A 19,402-nucleotide genomic window follows, 5' to 3' on the forward strand; every position below is an offset into this window, starting at 1 on the left:
TCTGAATATCCATATTATCTACAGTGCCACTGAACATGCATACATTTCTTTGTAAAGTAAGATAAAATTAACATTTCTTCATGACACTGATAATGCCAGTTTTTCAAACACCATTTCAATGATTTTTAATACATTCCTCACATAGTATATAACTATTATAGTCAGTTATCTTGAACCTATTACTTGGGAAAATATTAGTTTTATTTTAAGGATAACAGGAATTTTTAAGAATACAAATAATTGGTTTGATCATCAAGATCAAACACTTCCCAAATACTTAATGAATTTCCTTACTGGAATTTTTTTAAATGTATTACTGGGTAATATGTATGATAAAAACTCTCCAGAAAGTGGGCATAGAGAGAACATACCTCAACATACTAAAGGCCACATATGACAAACCCACAGACTCATTCTCAAAGGTGAAAACCTGAAAGCATTTCCTCTAAGATCAGGAACAAGACAAGGGTGCCCACTCTCACCACTATCATTCGGTGCCCACTCTCACCACTATCATTCAACATAGTTTTGGAAGCTTTAGCCACGGCAATCAGAAAAGAAAAACAAATAAAAGGAATCCAAATCGGAAAAGAAGTAGAACTGTCACTGTTTGCAGATGACATGATACTATACATAGAAAATCCTAAAGATGCCACCAGAAAACTGCTAGAGCTAATCAATGAATTGGGTAAAGTAGCAGGATAGTAAATTAATGCACAGAAATCTCTTGTATTCCTTTACACTAATGATGAAAAATCTGAAAGAGAAATTAAAGAAACACTCCCATTTACTATTGCAACAAAAAGAATAAAATATCTAGAAATAAACCTACCTAAGGAGACAAAACATCTGTATGTAGAAAACTATAAAGCACTGATGAAAGAAATTAAAGATGATACAAACAGATGGACAGATATACCATGTTTTTGGACTGGAAGACTCAACAATATGAAAATGACTATACTACCCAAAGCAACCTACAGATTCAATGCAATCCCTATCAAATTAACAATGGCATTTTTCACAGAACTAGAGAAAACTATTTTACAATTTGTATGGAAAAACAAAACACCCCGAATAGCTAAAGAAATCTTGAGAAAGAAAAACAGCGCTGGAGGAATCAGCCTCCCTGACTTCAGAATATACTACAGTAATCAAGACAGTATGGCAGTGGCACAAAAACAGAAATATAGATCAATGGAACAGGATAGAAAGCCCAGAGACAAACCCACACACATACGGTCACCTTATCTTTGATAAAAGACGCAAGAATACACAGTGGAGAAAAGACAGCCTCTTCAATAAGTGGTGCTGGTAAAACTGGACAGTTATATGTAAAAGAGTGAAATTAGAATACTTCCTAATACCATACACAAAAATAAACTCAAAGTGGATTAAAGATCTAAATGAAAGGCCAGACACTATAAAACTCATAGAGGAAAACATAGGCAAAACACTCTATGACATAAATAACAGCAAGATCCTTTTTGACCCACCTCCTAGAGTAATGGAAATAAAATTAAAAATAAACAAATGGGACCTAATGAAACTTAAAAGCTTTTGCACAGCAAAGGAAACCATAAACAAGATGAAAAGACAACCCTCAGAATGGGAGAAAATATTGGCAAATGAAGCAATTGACAAAGGATTAATCTCCAAAATACACAAGCAGCTCATGCAGCTCAATATCAAAAAAACCAACAACTCAATCCAAAAATGGGCAGAAGACCTAAATAGACATTTCTCCAAAGAAGATATACAGACTGCCAACAAATACATGAAAAGATGCTCAACATCACTAATCATTAGAGAAATGCAAATCAAAACCACAATGAGGTATCACCTCACACTGGTCAGAATGGCCATCATCAAAAAATCTACAAACAATAAATGCTGGAGAGGATGTGGAGAAAAGGGAACCCTCCTGCACTGTTGGTGTGAATGTAAATTGATACAGCCACTATGGAGAACAGTACAGAGATTCCTTAAAAAACTAAAAACAGTACTACCATACAACCCAGCAATCCCACTACTGGGCATATACCCTGACAAAATCATAATTCAAAAAGAGACATGTACCACAGTGTTCACTGCAGCACTATTTACAATAGCCAGGACATGAAAGCGACCTAAATGTCCATCAACAGATGAATGGATAAAGAAGATATGGCACATATATACAATGGAGTATTACTCAGCCATAAAAAGGAACAAAATTGAGTTATCTGTAATGAGGTGGATGGACTCAAGAGTCTGTCATACAGAGTGAAATAAGTCAGAAAAAAAAAAAAAATACCATACGCTAACACACATATATGGAATCTAAAAAAAAACGGTACTGATGAACCTAGTGGCAGGGCAGGAATAAAGACGCAGACGTAGAGAATGGACTTGAGGACACGGCGGGGGAAGGGGAAGCTGGGTCAAAGTGAGAGAGTAGCATTGACATATATACGCTACCAAATGTAAAATGGATGGCTAGTGGGAAGCTGTTGCATAGCACACGGAGATCAGCTCTATGCTTCATGACGACCTAGAGGGGTGGGATAGGGAGGGTGGGAGGGAGACACAAGAGGGAGACGATATTGGGATATATGTATACATAGAGCTGATTCACTTTGTTGTTCAGTAGAAACTAACACAACACTGTAAAGCAGTTATACTCCAAAAAAGATATTTTTTAAAATAAATAAATAACATATTAAAAAAATAAAATGTATTACTGGGTAAATCTAAAAACCATATGCAAACACTGCATTTACATAAAGAAATACTTTATGGAGTCAAAAGCATTCAAAAAGAGGATCAGAAATCTACTTATTGTCTCTCAAAATGAAACAATAAGCATCCTAACTTTTGTGCAACTCCAGAGCACTAAAAGGGATCTACCATTTTCTTTCCTATTTTTATAATTGTTAAAGCTTCTCTATTTCTGGAGACAGCTGAAATATAATGCAAGACATTCAACAACTGGTCTTTAACAACTACAGCAAACCAACCTACATCAGAATAGTAGAGAACAAGACAGCTGTTATTGTTTGCTATCTTTTGCACTGTTAAGACGAAGGTTACAAAATAACCATAATCTATAGCTTTCAATGGCCTGAGGAATACTGATAAGGCCATTTCCCTGCTATGCTTCAGTCAAGACAAGTAGTAAAAACGTATAGAGCCAGGTACAAACATCTGGGTAAGAACTATGTCATTTTTATTTTATAGCAGAAAGTTGAAGCAGTTTGTGAATAGTTGAAAACAAAATTTTTTTTAATTTTAATATTTTCCAGTTTGCTATCATTAGAAAATATACTGTCCTTTTACCAAACCAAATATCCCAAAGGTCAAAAGGAACTTTGAAACAATCAAAATAAATCCCCTGCCTGATGGCACAGTGAAATCTAAGCAATCCTATAAAGAGCTTCACAATTTTAAGTTCCCCCCACATGTTCCCTTACATATCTTAAAAATGTATAAATATCATATATATTAACACAAATAGTTGTTTTAAAACCAAGATAAATAATTGTAGCAAATTTAAAATATGGAAATTGAGCAAATATTTATACTTACAGATTCTTAAAAAAGCTAGTTTGCAATGAAATCGTACACAAGTATTAATCAGATCTCAAAAAAATTTAAGTACGTCAATAAAGATGTTCTAAATCTTCTATTAACAAAAGAAATGTTCAACCAAAGAGACTTTTCATATGAAAAAAAAACTTTACACATCGACAGGAATTAAAAAAAAAAAAAAAAAGACTGCAAGTAAGAATACCAGTATTTCGAAAGGGCTGTAATTTTTTAAGAAAGTCTAAAAGGATGATACATTTGCCAGTTCCAGGCCCAATATAACATCCCTGAAACGGTTACTGTATTTCTAGTAATAAGCACATATGTATTCAATAAACGTTCTTCCTGAATTGAGACTAAACTGTGAAATTTTGTGCATATAACCAGTGTCAAAAGTGCTTCACAATAATTAGATATATTGTACTGACACAGGAACAGTGCATACATAAAACAAAATTTTAAAAGCTTTAAAACATTTAAGAATACAACAACAAAAACAATGTAAACCTATGCGATAACACAACACAATGTATATAATTCAGAGATATACCATTATTAACAAACAATTCAAAAGACTTCAGTATTAAGGAATTGTTAAAATGAAAAAATTCCTAGAAGCCAAAGTGTTGAGTCTTCAGGCAGAGAAATTTGACAAATCTGATGAATAAGTAGGCCACCTAAACCAGACTTTAAGTATTATTGTATCAAAATATTACGCAGAAAATATTAAAAGGAAATGAAAAATACTGAAAAACTGTAGTGCAGAAAAAGTCTAGAGTTATTGAAAAACTGAACACCACTACGTAAACCTGAACTACTCTAGGGAACGGAGAGGGAAAAAACCCTAACTTCTCTATGTGAAGCTGATTTTCCTTTGTCTAATTTTAGCTTACAGAATAGCTAATTGCTCCAAAGTTTGTTGTAATATTTTCTTTGCTTTATAAAGGAACACCTACATATTTTTTCCACATATTAATGTATCTCTGAAGTAATCTCTTTTTAAGAATTTGATTAGCCCTACAGAAAGTTATTTTCCTCTGAAAGTTACTATCTTTCAGTTACTTCAACTATAGATCCTAAAGCAGTGCTGTCCAATGGAAATATAATGCAAGCCACATAAGTAATTTTAAATGTTCAAGGAGCCACTTTAAAAAAAAAAAGGTAAAAACAGGTGAAATTAATTTTAATACAATATTTTATTTAACCAAAAATATCACCTCAACGTGTAATCTACATTTTTAAAACTTGATGAAATATTTTACAATCTTTTTTTCATACTGAAATCAAATGTGCATTTTAGAGCACATCTCCAATTAGGACCAGACTCATTTCATCTCCAATTAGGCCAACAGTTATAAGTGGCTAGTGGTTGCTATGCTGGACAGCAAAGGTCTACAGTTCTTTCTCTGGTTTTGAGATACAAGTACAAAATACTAAAAGATCTGAAATGGGAGCACATATTGTATTAAATTTGAAGGGCAGGGAGGGGCACTGAAAAAGGTCAATTCAGCCATTCCCCTTGACTCCAATAGGCCTGGGATGACATCATGTCCCCATTGGCAAGGCAATCCCTACTTGCTAGAGAGTCCCAATCATGACCTGTTGTCATGATGTAATTATTAACAGCACCCCCTATGATTCTCAAAAAAGCATCCCATTCTGGATGACAAATTATATGGTAACCCTATCTATATCCACAATATCCTTGAAGATAATTCCACATTCCTTGGAAGAAAATTTAAATTTTAAATTCTAATTGTGATGCCTAGAAAAGGAGCTCTAAATTCAAAGAAAAGAACCCTAAATGCACTACCCTCATCTAAAAAAAAAAAAAATCTTTACTTTAAATTGCAGACTAAAAAAAAAAAAAAAAAAAGTAAGAATTACCTGTTGAACAAGGCATCTGGAAATTGGGATCATTGCTATCCAAAACAGGCAAACAGAACTGGTTACTTGCAGATCCTAGCATAGGATCCTTATCGCTGAGCATGTTCTTCAGCGAGTCCTCTAAGACATTTTGACTTGTACTAAAATCCTCACAGACTTCATTCTCCAGGTTGGATCCTAGAAATAGGGCATCATCTAAGTGTTCAGTAGGAATTAAATGATTAAATGTATCAACTATATCCATGAAGACTTCTGTGTGTCTTTCAGCCCTATAGAAAGACAAAAAAAATACCATAAGAAATAAAGCTATCAATTGATAATCACCTAAAACCAAATTATTTTAATAGTTTTGAGTCTAGAACACACTTTGGTATTTCTGAATGGTTTAAAAAAAAACCCTCACTGCTTTTAGAATATACATTTGGACATGTAGAATGAATCTTTGCTACACAATGTTTCTTCATCATGCATGTAAAATTTCATTTTACCAGAGATCCTATTAAATGTTTATTTAATTCACTTTTTTAGGGGAAAAAAAGACTATGTATATATAGTCCATTAATTTGACACATTTGAAAGAATTACATGGCTTAAACCATAAAATCCATATGTTTTTAACCATAATCTTTTCATAAATTAAGACTCAGACACTGCTTATTAGTAAAAATCCATATAAAAGAGCTAAAACCAAATCATTTAAATTATTGTCCCATACCTATTAAAACTGTAAAATAGCCTTGTCTTATTTACAATGCATTTAAATTATTTAAAGAAAGACAAAAAGGGTTTTTTGTAGGGGTAAGGAGAAAAAAAACGGAAAGAAACTATTAACTAAACCCAACAAATCAAAAGTCAAAAAACTACATACACACAGGCACAGACATGCACATACACACATTTGGGGGGGGGGACCCCTTTTAAGATAAAATGAGATAAATGACAAACCAATATACCAGAGACTTAAATTTATTTTAGTGAGTTATGTGCGTTCTATAAAGATATGGAGCTGATCTCCTATTTGAACTATACCTACACTCCAGGCATTGCTCAGCAAAGGTCACTTCATGCTCTGGGAGGAGCCTCGATTATCAAAAGTTGGTTTCAGAGAATACTGAACCAATGTATTTTGGGTGGTGGGCAAAAGTCAACTAAATAAAATATATTAATATTCAGTTAACTAGAAAATTCCACTAATTAACCCAGAACTTCTTGGATTCCAAAATTCTTAGCTCCAAGTCTACCAAAATTTCCTCAAACTGTCCTTGAATTCTTTCCCCTATAAAAATGAGAGACTACAGAGTTCAAAAATATTATACAATTTACCAGGTATATATTACATGCTGCTAAACATTTTACCTACATTTTTAATTCATTTATGCCCAGTAATAATAAATAATACACTCTATTACTATCCTTGTTTTGTAGACAAAATGCATTTAAATAGTTTAAACGTCTTCCCCAAAGTCACAAAACAGAGCCAAAGATTCAAACCCAGGTTTCAAGGCTACACAGCCCAAGGTGGTAACTCTAACCCTTTCACACTGAGCTACAAAGCTAGAAATTGACTAGATTTGACTCATTAAAGGTTCTTCTTTAAAAACATTTTCCAACAAATCAGCAGTTGCCTTGGGCCTTGGATAAGAGAGGGAACTGACTGCAAAAGAACAGGAATATATTTTGGAAGATGATGAAAATGTCCTAAATCTGGATTGTGGTAGTGGTTTTATGTGTATATACACACCAAAATTCACCAATCTGTTCATTTTAAATGGATGCAGTTCACCATAACTCAATTTAAAATTTAAAGGAAAGAAAATGTCCTCATTCTCACAGAAGTTAATCCTCTGCTAAACATAGGATTTCAGTACCTCTTCTCAAATTTTGCAACTTATTTATATTGAAATATTAATAAAGCACTAAAAATGTCAACTGATTGGCTGATTATCTTACATGCATTCTTTATAACATTTAGAGAAAACTGTGAGCTACAATGGTGATGACAAGTCAGGACAAGTTTTAATTCCCTGAAACTATCTGATCTCAGTACCTAAGAAAGGCTCAATTATCATATATCACCAATACTTCCACTAATACGTTTTTAGGTTCCAAAGAAATTCTAGTATAATAAATTTCTGGTAATTAAAAATAACTTACAAAAACATTACTAAATGTCTACAAAATTAATCAGCCAGAACTATCAACAAATTTGTTTATCTGAATATACTGGAATCCAAAGTTTACCACAAGCAGAAACAACCTCCTCTTCAGAGTTGCATCCCAGATGAAACAAAGAAAAAAAGGCAATTCCAGCTCTAGAAACAAATGGTTGACTTTCCTTACAAAAACAATATGCTGAATCTACTAACAACACACTCATTCCCATAGCAACACAAGTCTAGGAAATTCTACAAACTTCACCTGAGGTTAGTCTTTCTGTTGCACCAACTTCTGCCTGTGTACATTTAAGTGGTGGGGATAATTCACAACATTCAAAAAGTACAGTTACAAGGCTCGAAATCACCTAGCTATACCGAAAACCAGCCCATTCTAAAGGGTGATCTAAATAAGCAATATATTGTTTTTTCAATTGATACTATTAGTGAATCATCCCAAACTCTTTTACTAAAACGTGCCTCCAGAGCCTGTGGCATATTTTTTAATCTCAACAGCAAACAATATTTAGTCTTTAAAGATCAATTTTTCTTAGAAAAAAGTAAAGCATACTGTAAATAAGATGGGTGAACTTAATTTTCCAGTATGGGGTGGGTTTTTTTTTTGGCCAAAACTAGTATGACTTATATAAAGTGTGTTGCCCTGGACTAAATAAACAGATGAGCATAAAAGCGTCAAATGTCAAGCAAGACTGATATAACAAAGTTACGTTTCTTTAATGCCTTTAATTTATTCAAAAAGTGTTCACTAACCAGCTACCATTGTGCAAGACACCTTTAATATGCCAATGCAACTGGGGATCTTACAAGACAAAATATGGTATAAAGCACCCCAAACTTATGGGTCCAAAGAAAACAATTTATACAGAACTGATTTGTGGAATTGTTATAAATTGCTAAGACTGAATTTTCTTAAGTCGTTCCAACAGGCTCTGGAGCCAATCCAAAGGAAGAATGCCCCAAATTACAGTATACAGCCATATCGCAAGATTATCTTAAAAGTGACAATGAATGGAGATATAAGACAGTCATTTATTTTAAAAAATCAGTTTCAAATATCAAGTGCTCAATATATCAAAAATAAAATTAAAACTCTCCATGCTAAACTGTAAAACAAATGTTAGCCAACTGTAAAAATATTAACCTTACTTAACATGAACACACTAATCTACTAAACACAATGTGGTATCCTGATTTGGGTCATGGAACAGAAAAAGAAGAGTAGTGGAAAAACAAAACTGGTGAAAAATCAGAATAAAGTCTGGAGTTTAGTTAATACTAATGTTAACCTCTAGTTCTGATTAAATACATTAGCATTACGTCAGATGTAACAAGAAACCTAGACAAAGGGTATATGGGAATTCTACACTATGTTTGCAACTTTTCTATATATCTAAAACTACTCCAAAATAAGGTCTTTCGCAAAAAAAAAAAAATTAACATTAACCTAAAATAAAATATCCTGAAATACCTAGCCATGTAGATAAAGATAATCGATCTAGCCATGTAGATAAAGATAATCGATCTAATTAAAGAGAAATTTACGAGATGATTCAGTGTCTCTGTTAAACAAATTGCTTGATTTAAACAAATTCCTGGCAGTCCAGTGGTTAAGACTCTGTGCTTTCACTGCTGAGGGCCAGGGTTCAATCCCTGATGGGGAACTAAGATCCCACAGGCCCGCAAAACAGCCAAAAAAAAAGTAAATAAATAAACAAATAAATTCCTGTTTCTTACACTGAAATTTTACTTAAATGCTTCCTTACATTTGGCATTACAAATTTTATAATTAAAACATAACAGAACATAACAAACCTATCTAGGATGTATTTTGAGAGGCTAATGATATGCATGTATGCAACTGAATTGATACTATTAACTTTGGAATACATACATGCTAAAATCAGAAATTACTTATGGGTTCACAGTCACACCTCAAGTTTGCAGACAATAGGATGTATCCAGTTAAGTCGAATTGGATAATTTGCTTAATTCAAAATTACTCATTTATTCATGTATTTATCAAGTATCTACTATGAAGTACTATCAAAAAAAAAAAAAAAAGTACTATCATAAGTATACCAGTGAAACAAACCCCAGTCTCAAATTCAAGGAACTCATCCAAAATCAAGTATGGACATATAAACAAATACAACATATAAACATCACAACAAAATATTAAAGTGTCATACTGAAGGGCTCAGTACCACAGAGGAAGGTAAAATCCATGAGGCCAAGAAAGGCTAAGCAGGTGACATGTGAGCTTGGTTCTAAAGGTCCAGAGGCTACTCCAGGCAAAAGAACAGCAGGTGCTAATTATGAATGCCAGAGTTTGGTCCTAATGGACCATTTAGAAAGACTCAGAATGAAACTAAAAATAAGTATCAGTACTAACATCCTGAATAAAATTTAATCTGAGTCCAGAGGTATTTCCCACTTGCTTCATCTATCACTCAGAGAATTACACTGCAGCCAAATTTCATTTACACTGATAAAAACCAGTGTATATTGTTTTCCAAGTGTTTCATGTATGAATAGAATGCAAAAAGATTTAGAAAACACCAACAGAGGAAAAAAATTACACTTCTACCAAAATCCCCTTTAAATTAAGAGCAAACTAAAACTGACTACCTCAACTTCTCAAAAACATCCTCAAAATAAAACTATGCATTTTATCATATCTTCCTTAAAAAACTGCACAGAATAAGCCTACCAATAAGTCACTAAAGCTCTCGAAGGCGCGTGCACGCGCGCGCGTGTGTATGAGTATGTTGGTGAGGGACAAATATATACCAGGAGATTATAAAATCTATGAAGAATAATTAAACACTGTAATAGTGATGGGAGGAGAGCATTCTACGTAAGACAGTAAATGTAGGCCTTGCTAGTAAGGGCAACATGTGAGCCAAAACCTGAAATGAGGGAGTGATCCACGCATAAATGGGGAACAGCAATTCAGGCAAAGACCTAAATGCAAAGGCACTGAGAATGGAACTGCTTGTTGCCTTCCGACCCTGACACCACAGATTAAGTTAAGCTGTCAGTTCATCAGGCACGCTCACTCTCAGCAAGTTTCTAACAGACAGCGGTAGGAGCAGTAGGAACAAAGGTGCCACTCCTAAACAATGCTAATATATAAAGCTTAATGTGCTCTAACTTCAGGCCAGGCGACGTGCGACATGCTTTACATTAGTTCTCCATCAGAGCATCAGAGGCGATTAAGCCTCTCCAGAGGACATTTGGCTTAATTCGAAAATGGTGACATTTTTGGTCATCAAAATTGGAGGGCATGCTACTGGCATCTAGTAAACACATTACAATGCACTAGGAAACCCCACCACAAAGAATTAGCCAGCCAAAAAACAGTGCTGAGCTTAAGAAACTCTGCTCTTTATTTATTAATTTATTCCCCACAACAGTGTTACATTATAACCTTGATTATACAAAAATAAATAAAACTGGAATCAGAGAGGTTAAACTACTTGCTATAGTAAGTGGTGGAGCTGAAATCTGAACGCAAAAATTTTCATTCAAAAGTCAATTAACTTACCACTGCACTACATTATCTCTTCACAGTTAAATTCACTATTTATTATGTGCCAGGCACCGTGCTAACTTAAATGTATAATGTCATTAAACTTCACAGCCACACAATTAAGCAGTTATTATTATTATTCTCAATTTATAAGAGAGAAGCTAAAGCTTAGCAAAGTTACACCCAATATTATAGAATAAATAAGTGACAGAGCTAGAACTCAAATCCGCTAACACAAAGGTCAGTTCTTCACCACCATGATATAACAATATTAAAGATGAATAAGTTATCCTTCCAAGACAAAGTCAAGGAAAATCACTAAATGGTTAAGACGTGTGGTATAACACAATTCTAAAAAGTACAATTCTAGAAGCAATGCAACCTCATCCCCTGCTCTACACACCCATTTCAAATTCTGGTCCAGTTTCATTGGTTAGAATCTACTAGCAAGACTACATAAGAAAACAACAAGGATCGTTAACTTTGTTTCTGAATTTATCAGGTAAAAAAAATATATAAGATACCAAGATGATTGCCATACTAAGACCAAAGCAAACCTAAGAACCTAAAAAAAGAACTATCGAGTACAAGTTGAGACTAGCAAAAGCAGAATTACTTAGCTATTTTAGTAAGAAAATTACCTTCAAAGTTTACAACCATACCCTATTGTCATTATGAGAGGCTCTAGCAGTTTGGATTAACCACAGAAACAGTATAAGTCATCAAAACTATGGCCTAAGTAATAACAGACCAAGCTAACATGTACTGAGCATGTACTATGTGCCAGGCCCTGTGCTAACTATACTGTATGTGAATCTCATTAGTTTCTCACACCAACCCTGTGAGTGGGTGCAATTATTACTTCTATTCTGCAGAGGAGCAAACTGAGGCCCAGACCATTGTGTAGGTCACATACCCAGGACAGATGTACCTCAAAGATACTGCAGTGTCGGTTCCAGACCACCACAATAGAGTGAATATTGCACGCAATAAAGCAAGTCACACCAATTTTTTGGTTTCCCAGTGCATATAAAAGCTATGTTTACAATATACTGTACTCTATTAAGTATGCAATAGCATTATGTCTAAAAAAACAATGTACAAAACCTAAAGATACTTTATTGCTAAAAAATGCTAACCAGTATCTGAGCCTTCAGCAAGCTGTAATCGTCTTGCTGGTGGAGGATCCTGCCTCCATGTTGGTGGCGCTGACTGATCAGGGTGGTGGCTGCTCAAGGCTGGCGTAGCTGCAGCAATTTCTTGAAACCAGAAGACAACGAAGTCTGCTGCAATGACTGACTCCTCCTTCCACAATGTCTCTACAGTACGACACATGGTTTGATAGCATGCTACCCATTGCAGTACTTCTTTCAAAATTGGAGTCAGCCTTCTCAAACCCTGTAGCTGCTTTATTAATTAAGGTTATGCAATATCTAAATCCTTTGCTGTCATTTCAACAATCTTCACAGCATCTTCACCAGGTGTATATTTCTTCTCATGAAACCACTGTCTTTGCTCATCCATAAGAAGCAACTCTCATCCATTCAAATTTTATCATGAGATTGCAGCAATTCAATCACATCTTCAGGCTCCACTCCTAATTCTGGTTCTCTTACTACTGCCACAACCACAATTACTTCTGCCACTGAAGCTCTGAATGCTTCAAAGTTATCCATGAGGACTGGAATCAACTTCTTCCAAACTCCTGTGTACCCTGATATTTTGACCTCTTCCCATGAATCACAATGTTCTTATTGGCATCTAGAATGGTGAATCCTTTCCAGAAGGTTTTCAACAAACTCTGCCCAGATCCCTCAGAGGAATCAGTATCTATGGCAGCTATAGCCTTACAAAATGTATTTCTTAAAAAATAAGACTTGAAAGTTGAAGTGACTCCTTGATCCGTGGGCTGCAGAATGGATGTTGTGTGAGCAGGCATGAAAACCATTCGTCCCACGGTCCCTCTCCATCAGAGCTCTGGGGTGACCAGGTGCACTGTCAGTGAGCAGTGATATTTTGAAAGGAATCTTTTTTTCTGAGAGTAGGTCAACAGTGAGCTTAAAATATTCAGTAAACTATGTTGTAAAGAGATGTGCTGTCTTGCAGGCTTTGTTGTTCCACTTACAGAGCACAGGCATAGAAGATTTAGCATAATTTTTAAGGGCCCTAGGATTTTCAGAATGGTGAATGAGCACAGGTTTCAACTTGAAGTCACCAGCTGCAATAGCCCTTAACTGGAGAGCCAGCCTGTCCTTTGAAAACAGAAACCAGACACTGACTTCTCCTCTCTAGCTATGAACATCCTAGATGGCATCTTCTTCCAATAGAAGGCTGTTTTGACTAAATTGAAAACCTGTTGTTTAGGGTAGCCACCCTCATGAATTATCTTAGCTAGATCTTCTGGATAACTTGCTGCAGCTTCTACATCAGCACTTGCTGCTTCACCTTGCATTTCTATGTTACGGAAATGACTCCTTTCCTTAGACCTCATGAACCAACCTCTGCTAACTTCAAGCTTTCCTTCTGTATCTTCCCACCTCTCTCAGCCTTCACAAAATTGAAGAATTAATAAGGCCTTGCTCTCGATTAGACTTTGGGTTAAGAGAATGTTGTGGCTGGTTTGATCTTCTTTCCAGACTACTAAAACTTTCTCTGTAACAGCAGTAAGGCTGTTTCACTTTCTTCATTCATGTGTTCACTGGAATAGCACATTTAATTTCCTTCAAGAACTTTTCATTTGCATCCACAACTTGACTATCTGTTTGGCACAAGAGGCCGAGCTTTTGGCCTATCTCGGCTTTCAACATGCCTTCCTCACTAAGCTTAATCACTTCTAACTTTTGATTTAAAGTGAGAGACATGGACTCTTCCTTTCACTTGGACACTTACTGGCCATTGTACAGTTATTAACTGGCCTAATTTCAATATTGTTGCATCTCAAGGAATAGGGAGGCACAAGGAGAGGGAAAGAGACAGGGAACAGTCAGTTGGTGGAGCAGTCAAAACACACACAACATTTACAACTAAGTTCACCATCTTATAGAGTTGTGATTTGTGGTGCCCCAAAATAATGACAATAGTAACATCAACACCAATCACAAAACACCATAACAAATATAGTAATAATGCAAAAGTTTGAAATATTGTGAGAATTACCAAAATGTGACAGAGAAGACTCAAAGTGAGCAAATGCTGTTTAAAAAATGCACAGTGGCAATAGATTTGCTCCATGCTTGATTGCCACAAACCTTCAATTTGTAAAAAACGCAGTATCTGCGAAGCACAATACAAGAGGTATGCCCGTATACCCAAACTAGAATCCAGGCAGTGAGATTCCTGAGCCTGCACTTTTAAACTACTATACTTTATGCAGTCTACATTCATAACACATATCAAAATACTGGAAACAAAGTGACATGCCCACTTCCAAAATAAAGTGGGAAATATGCACTTAGCCACTCCCTACATATAAAAAATAAAATGGCTGTCCTCAGTGTGTATAGAACGTACATCATTTTGGAAGTGATCGACCACAAACTTCACAATTTACTTTCAAAAACTACAATTTTAGAATGGTTTCATGTGGCCATCTCATACAAATTATGAGTCAATTAAAACTTTAGCTTTTCTGTACAATCTACTATGCCATTCAAAATGTTCCTAATAAAGTTAGACTGTGCTAAAAGATAAAACTTCAGGATACTATATTGAAGTTTTTGCTTAACTATTTCTCTCTATCCTTTCTCCAATATACAAACGATCATAAAAATTTTAATCCCGACCATTAAAAAATGATCTATATTAAATACAAGATGCATGGCCATAATTGTCAAGTCTATACATTTGGCAATTCCTCACACAATGTGTTTTGTAACTCTTGAAATATCTTCCTCTTTTAACTCTAATACAGTGATTTAACATCTCATGTCTGAATCTGGTTTCTCAACCTAGATTATGTTCCTTGGGCGTACAAACAGCACCTGGGTCTCAAATATTTTGAATCAAATCAATACTGTCAATATCATTCGCTGAGTAATCAAAGGGCAACATTAAAAGAGAAATTTTTTACTCTCCTTAAAAATGCAACAGCATCAGAAATGTGTAACAATTTGCCAAGTCATTTTTTGTACTTAAATAATAAGTTGTCTATGCTTCTTAAAAGATACTCCAGGATTCTCAGAGGGTGCGCAAAGAAGAAATGAAAGAAATAGAGCCCAAGATGTACTGTTGCAGAAAAGAAATCCAGCAACCACGTGTCCAAAAGAATTGATGAAATGTAAATGAACAAAAATATTTAGAAGTCAGCACTCCAAGAACCTTGCACTCCCTGACACTGTGTGGTGGTAATCCACAAACCTGAAATGCTAATCAACAAACTTCATTTCTTCATTAAATATAATAAAGATCTTACCTCCAGACAAAAATTATTAAGTAAAAAAGATTTAGTGAGAAATCTGTGTAAAGAAAAAAATAATAAAAATAGCACATTTAAGAAAGCAAGGGCTTCCCTGGTGGCGCAGTGAGTCCGCCTGCCGATGCAGGGGACACGGGTTCATGCCCCGGTCTGGGGGAATGCCACATGCCACGGAGCGGCTGGGCCCGTGAGCCATGGCCGCTGAGCCTGCGCGTCCGAAGCCTGTGCTCCACAACGGGAGAGGCCGCAGCAGTGAGAGGCCTGCGTAACACCAAAAAAAAAAAAAAAGGAAAAAGAAAAGCAAAATGTATCAAAAAGGCAAGCACCAAGTTACCATGTCAAGAAAGATAACCATTATCTATATTTAAGTACCCCAAAACTAACTTTTATCAAAAACAGTTTTATCAACCTTCCCTGATTTCAATACTCAATACAATTCAAATTTTAATATTATGGTTTTAAATAATTAATATAAAGACAACTTCCTTTCCATTTTTCTATCCTGAAACTTGCTTCGGACCAAAGCTATTTTTCACCTACATTTACGCAAACCACTTCTCATAGATTTGACTTATCGGAACATGCAACAGATGAGTATATCACAGGATCAGCTAGACAGTTATCTGAGGTCTATCCCAACAGCACAGAATGCATAACTAATTCAGTGTGATCGATAAGGAAATCCACTATCCTCCCAAAGGATGCAAAACCAGTATAATAAATTATATTTTCAAGCTCTTCAGTAAATGGACCTACAAAACATGCACGGAACAGGGGAAAACGTGTCCCATCACTAACTCATGTGTTATCCTTCTGACAAATCTCCCATACAGCTACCTAATAAAGCTTAAACTCTAAGGCTGTAGTTCCACATACTTAACAAGTGGCTCACTTCAGTTGAGTGGATGTCTTTCTGCTGCTAAGGAACTGACTGAACTGTGTGGCTTCATCAGCGCAATGACAGCTATTAAAATTACTTCCTTAAATTCTGTTACTATCATGGGGAAATGGAGTATATATTTTAAAATAGTGATGATGAAGATGCTGATGGAGAGAAAATTCATTATCGTAATATATGGCCAGTAAAGAGAACTGGGGAGAAATAATAATAAATTAAGAAAGGTCTAAGTGGTAATGACGGTTAAGTAATCACTATCTGAAACAATAATCTTCACAACACAACACCTTTTATGCTCTGGAATGAAGAGACAAATTCAAAAACAAGAAATGCTGCAAAGATTTCCTGGTTCTTTGACTAGTGTCTCTACCAGAGAACCACATCTACCAACATTTTCACAATCCCAAACACTTCATTCAAGAATCAAAAAATGGTAGGTAATGAATGAGTAATGGAGACACAGTTTTGGAAGATCTCAAACAACCAGTTTAGAAATGCGAAGACAAGTTAAAACCCAAAACAGTAACTAAGTAGAACAATGTACTATTTAAGCACTCCCTAAGTAGCTGACTGTATCTCCACCCCCCCATCCCAAAATAACGTGGTAAAGTTCGTATTTGCTAAGGCTCAGCTACCGATGTTTCACTTTAAATTAAGCATCTCTACATGTGATGAAGATCAGGGCGAGGAAGATATTAAGTCGTTATTGCCACTTACATTAATGACTATTCATGATCATGTTCTGCAAACGATTCCTGAGCAGCACCGATAATCACACACTCAAATTACTTCGAATCACGGTTTTCGAGAAACAGCATTTAACAACTCAAGGATGGGGAAAAAGTCATCGGACCCAGCAATACACAGCTGGGGAAAAGAAGGGGCACTGGACTGTGCGCTGTACCAACATTCCCTCCCTTTCTCCCTCCTCCCCGCCCCCCAGGTCAGGTGATCAGTTATTTAGCACCATGAACACCCACGTATCGACAAGTGGCTCATTAAGTCACACGTATTATCGAAGGCCAGATTCCTGGCTTCTCATTTCAAACTATGCAAAAGGAGTCGGCAGTTTGGGTCCCGAGCACAAAAGCGCGCGGTCGCAGGAGGGTTGATGGAGCGCCGACTCCTCGTCCCCACCAGCGGGCACCCGGCTCGGCTTCGCGGCCAAGGCCAGCACCGGCTGCAGGGCCGGGGCCCAAAGCTCGATGCCGAAGGGCCGGGTCGGGGCCTGCGGGCTGGGCCTCCCCGGCAGCGCCCGCCGTGCCGCCCGGCCTGCACACCCGCGCGGCGGCGCACTCACCCCGAGGCCCGGGCGCGGAGCCGGCGGGGAGGCCGCGGCCCCAACCCTCCGCCCCGCGGCCCCGCCACAGCGGCCCAAACGGTCCCGGGAGGCAAAAGGCGGCGCGGGCAGGACGAGGGCGGCACGCAAGAAGCCCAGAGGCGCCTTCCCGCTGCTTCCCGCTGCGCGGAAGGCGCGGAGCGCGGCCGCGGGAGGGCGGGAGGCCGCGGAGGCGCGGGGTTGGGGGAGGGGAGGGCCGCCCGTCGCCCGGCCGCGGCGGCGCCGCAACTCACCAGCTCCGCCGACGAGCGCTACCACTGGCAGCGAGAGGAAGATGGTGGCCGCGCCGCCGCGGAGGAGGGGGCCGGCTGCGCCGAGAGGGGGTACGCGCAGGACGCAGGCGTCGCTGCCGCAGCCTCTGCTTCCTCACGGCCCGGGCGGCCACTGCGGACCACGCCGTCCCGTCTTCCGCGCCGCCCTCCTTATCGTCGTTGCAGCCGCCGCCGCCCAGGGCCCGAGGGTCGCTCGCCTCGTGGGGACCGTGCGGCGGCGTGAGACCCCGCAGCCATCGGCGTGCGGCGACGGCGCGGGGGCTGGAGCGGGGTCGCGTCACGTGACCGCACTGTTTACCGTTCCGGGGCCGCGCCGCGCCTGCGCGCTGCGAGCCTCCCGGGTTTCCGAGGGCGCGGCACCGCCCGTGGGCCAGGGCTAAGGCTACACACAGTTGCTCTCTTTCGGTTGTAGTAACCGCTAAAGCTTCCTGCTTAATGTGATATTGATGGGCAGATCTGCTTCCCTTTAGGTGCTTTTTACGAATTGAGTGTGTGTTCCAGAATGGCGGGCTAGGGTGGCGCGGACTGAGCCCCCTGCCCAGGAATTCCTGCGGGCTTTACACCGCAGTCCCGTCGTGAATCGCCTCGCCCTCTTCGTTCCCCTGTTAGCAAGCCGGTCTGCGTTCCGTACTCAAGCTGCCTCCTCCAAGAAATGTTCCCGATCTAAGTCAGCAGTTCTAAAGTGTAGCCAGAGGATCTCCGGAGGGGGCCCCAAGCCCTTTCGGAGGGTCTCCAGTTCTTTTGCAATGGCATGTGTATAAGGCCCAATTTTCTACATCTCCCTCAACCAAAACAACGTGTAGCAACCGATTTAAGGCAGAAGCAGAAAGGAGAATCAGCCATCCTCCGTGAAGCCCGACAATGCAGATATTTGCAAAAATTTAAAACAATGCCACTCTTTCATTAAATTTTGTTGGTAAATGCATTTTTCATAATAAATATTTATGGTAATGAATTTCAGGGTTTTTTTAATGTTCTTTATTGTTCTTAGGTTTAATTTCTAAGATGGTAAATATCAATACATATCACTAACCCATATAAACAAAAACTCCTGGAAGTCCCTCAGTAATTTTTAAGAGCGAAGAGGGGTTCTGAGACCAAAAAGTTTGAAAACCACTGGTTTACGTTATGTGCCTCCACAGCAGCTTGGGCGGACCTCTATCTCAGCCCTTAACGAGTACTGTCAGGTAATTGTTGCTAGTCATCCCCCAGACCAAGATGAGCCCCTTAAGAACCAGGAATGTCTCCTAACTGCAGGGACCATCACAGTACCCACTAAAAAATGATAGCCAGCCAGCACCTGCTGTGCTCTTCTAAAA

At 38.0% G+C, this 19,402-nt stretch overlaps 1 protein-coding gene across 7 annotated transcripts in view; it reads right to left on the reverse strand.

The window, feature by feature from the left end:
* Positions 1-18,403, reverse strand: part of PHF3 (PHD finger protein 3) — a 103,092-nt gene extending 84,689 nt beyond the window's left edge. Inside the window, exons 1-2 of one of the 7 annotated variants that reach the window (XM_059083024.2) lie at positions 18,045-18,403; positions 5,455-5,723 (exon numbers count right to left, since the gene is read on the reverse strand). In XM_059083024.2, coding sequence (XP_058939007.1) covers positions 5,455-5,698 — 244 coding nt within the window. In that variant the 5' untranslated portion in view covers positions 5,699-5,723; positions 18,045-18,403. The other 6 variants (XM_067011394.1, XM_067011395.1, XM_067011397.1 and 3 more) reach the window with 6 other exon arrangements.
* Positions 18,404-19,402: the final 999 nt, after the last annotated feature.

The sequence above is a fragment of the Kogia breviceps genome, chromosome 13 (assembly GCF_026419965.1).
Source record: "Kogia breviceps isolate mKogBre1 chromosome 13, mKogBre1 haplotype 1, whole genome shotgun sequence".
NCBI lineage: Eukaryota > Metazoa > Chordata > Mammalia > Artiodactyla > Physeteridae > Kogia > Kogia breviceps.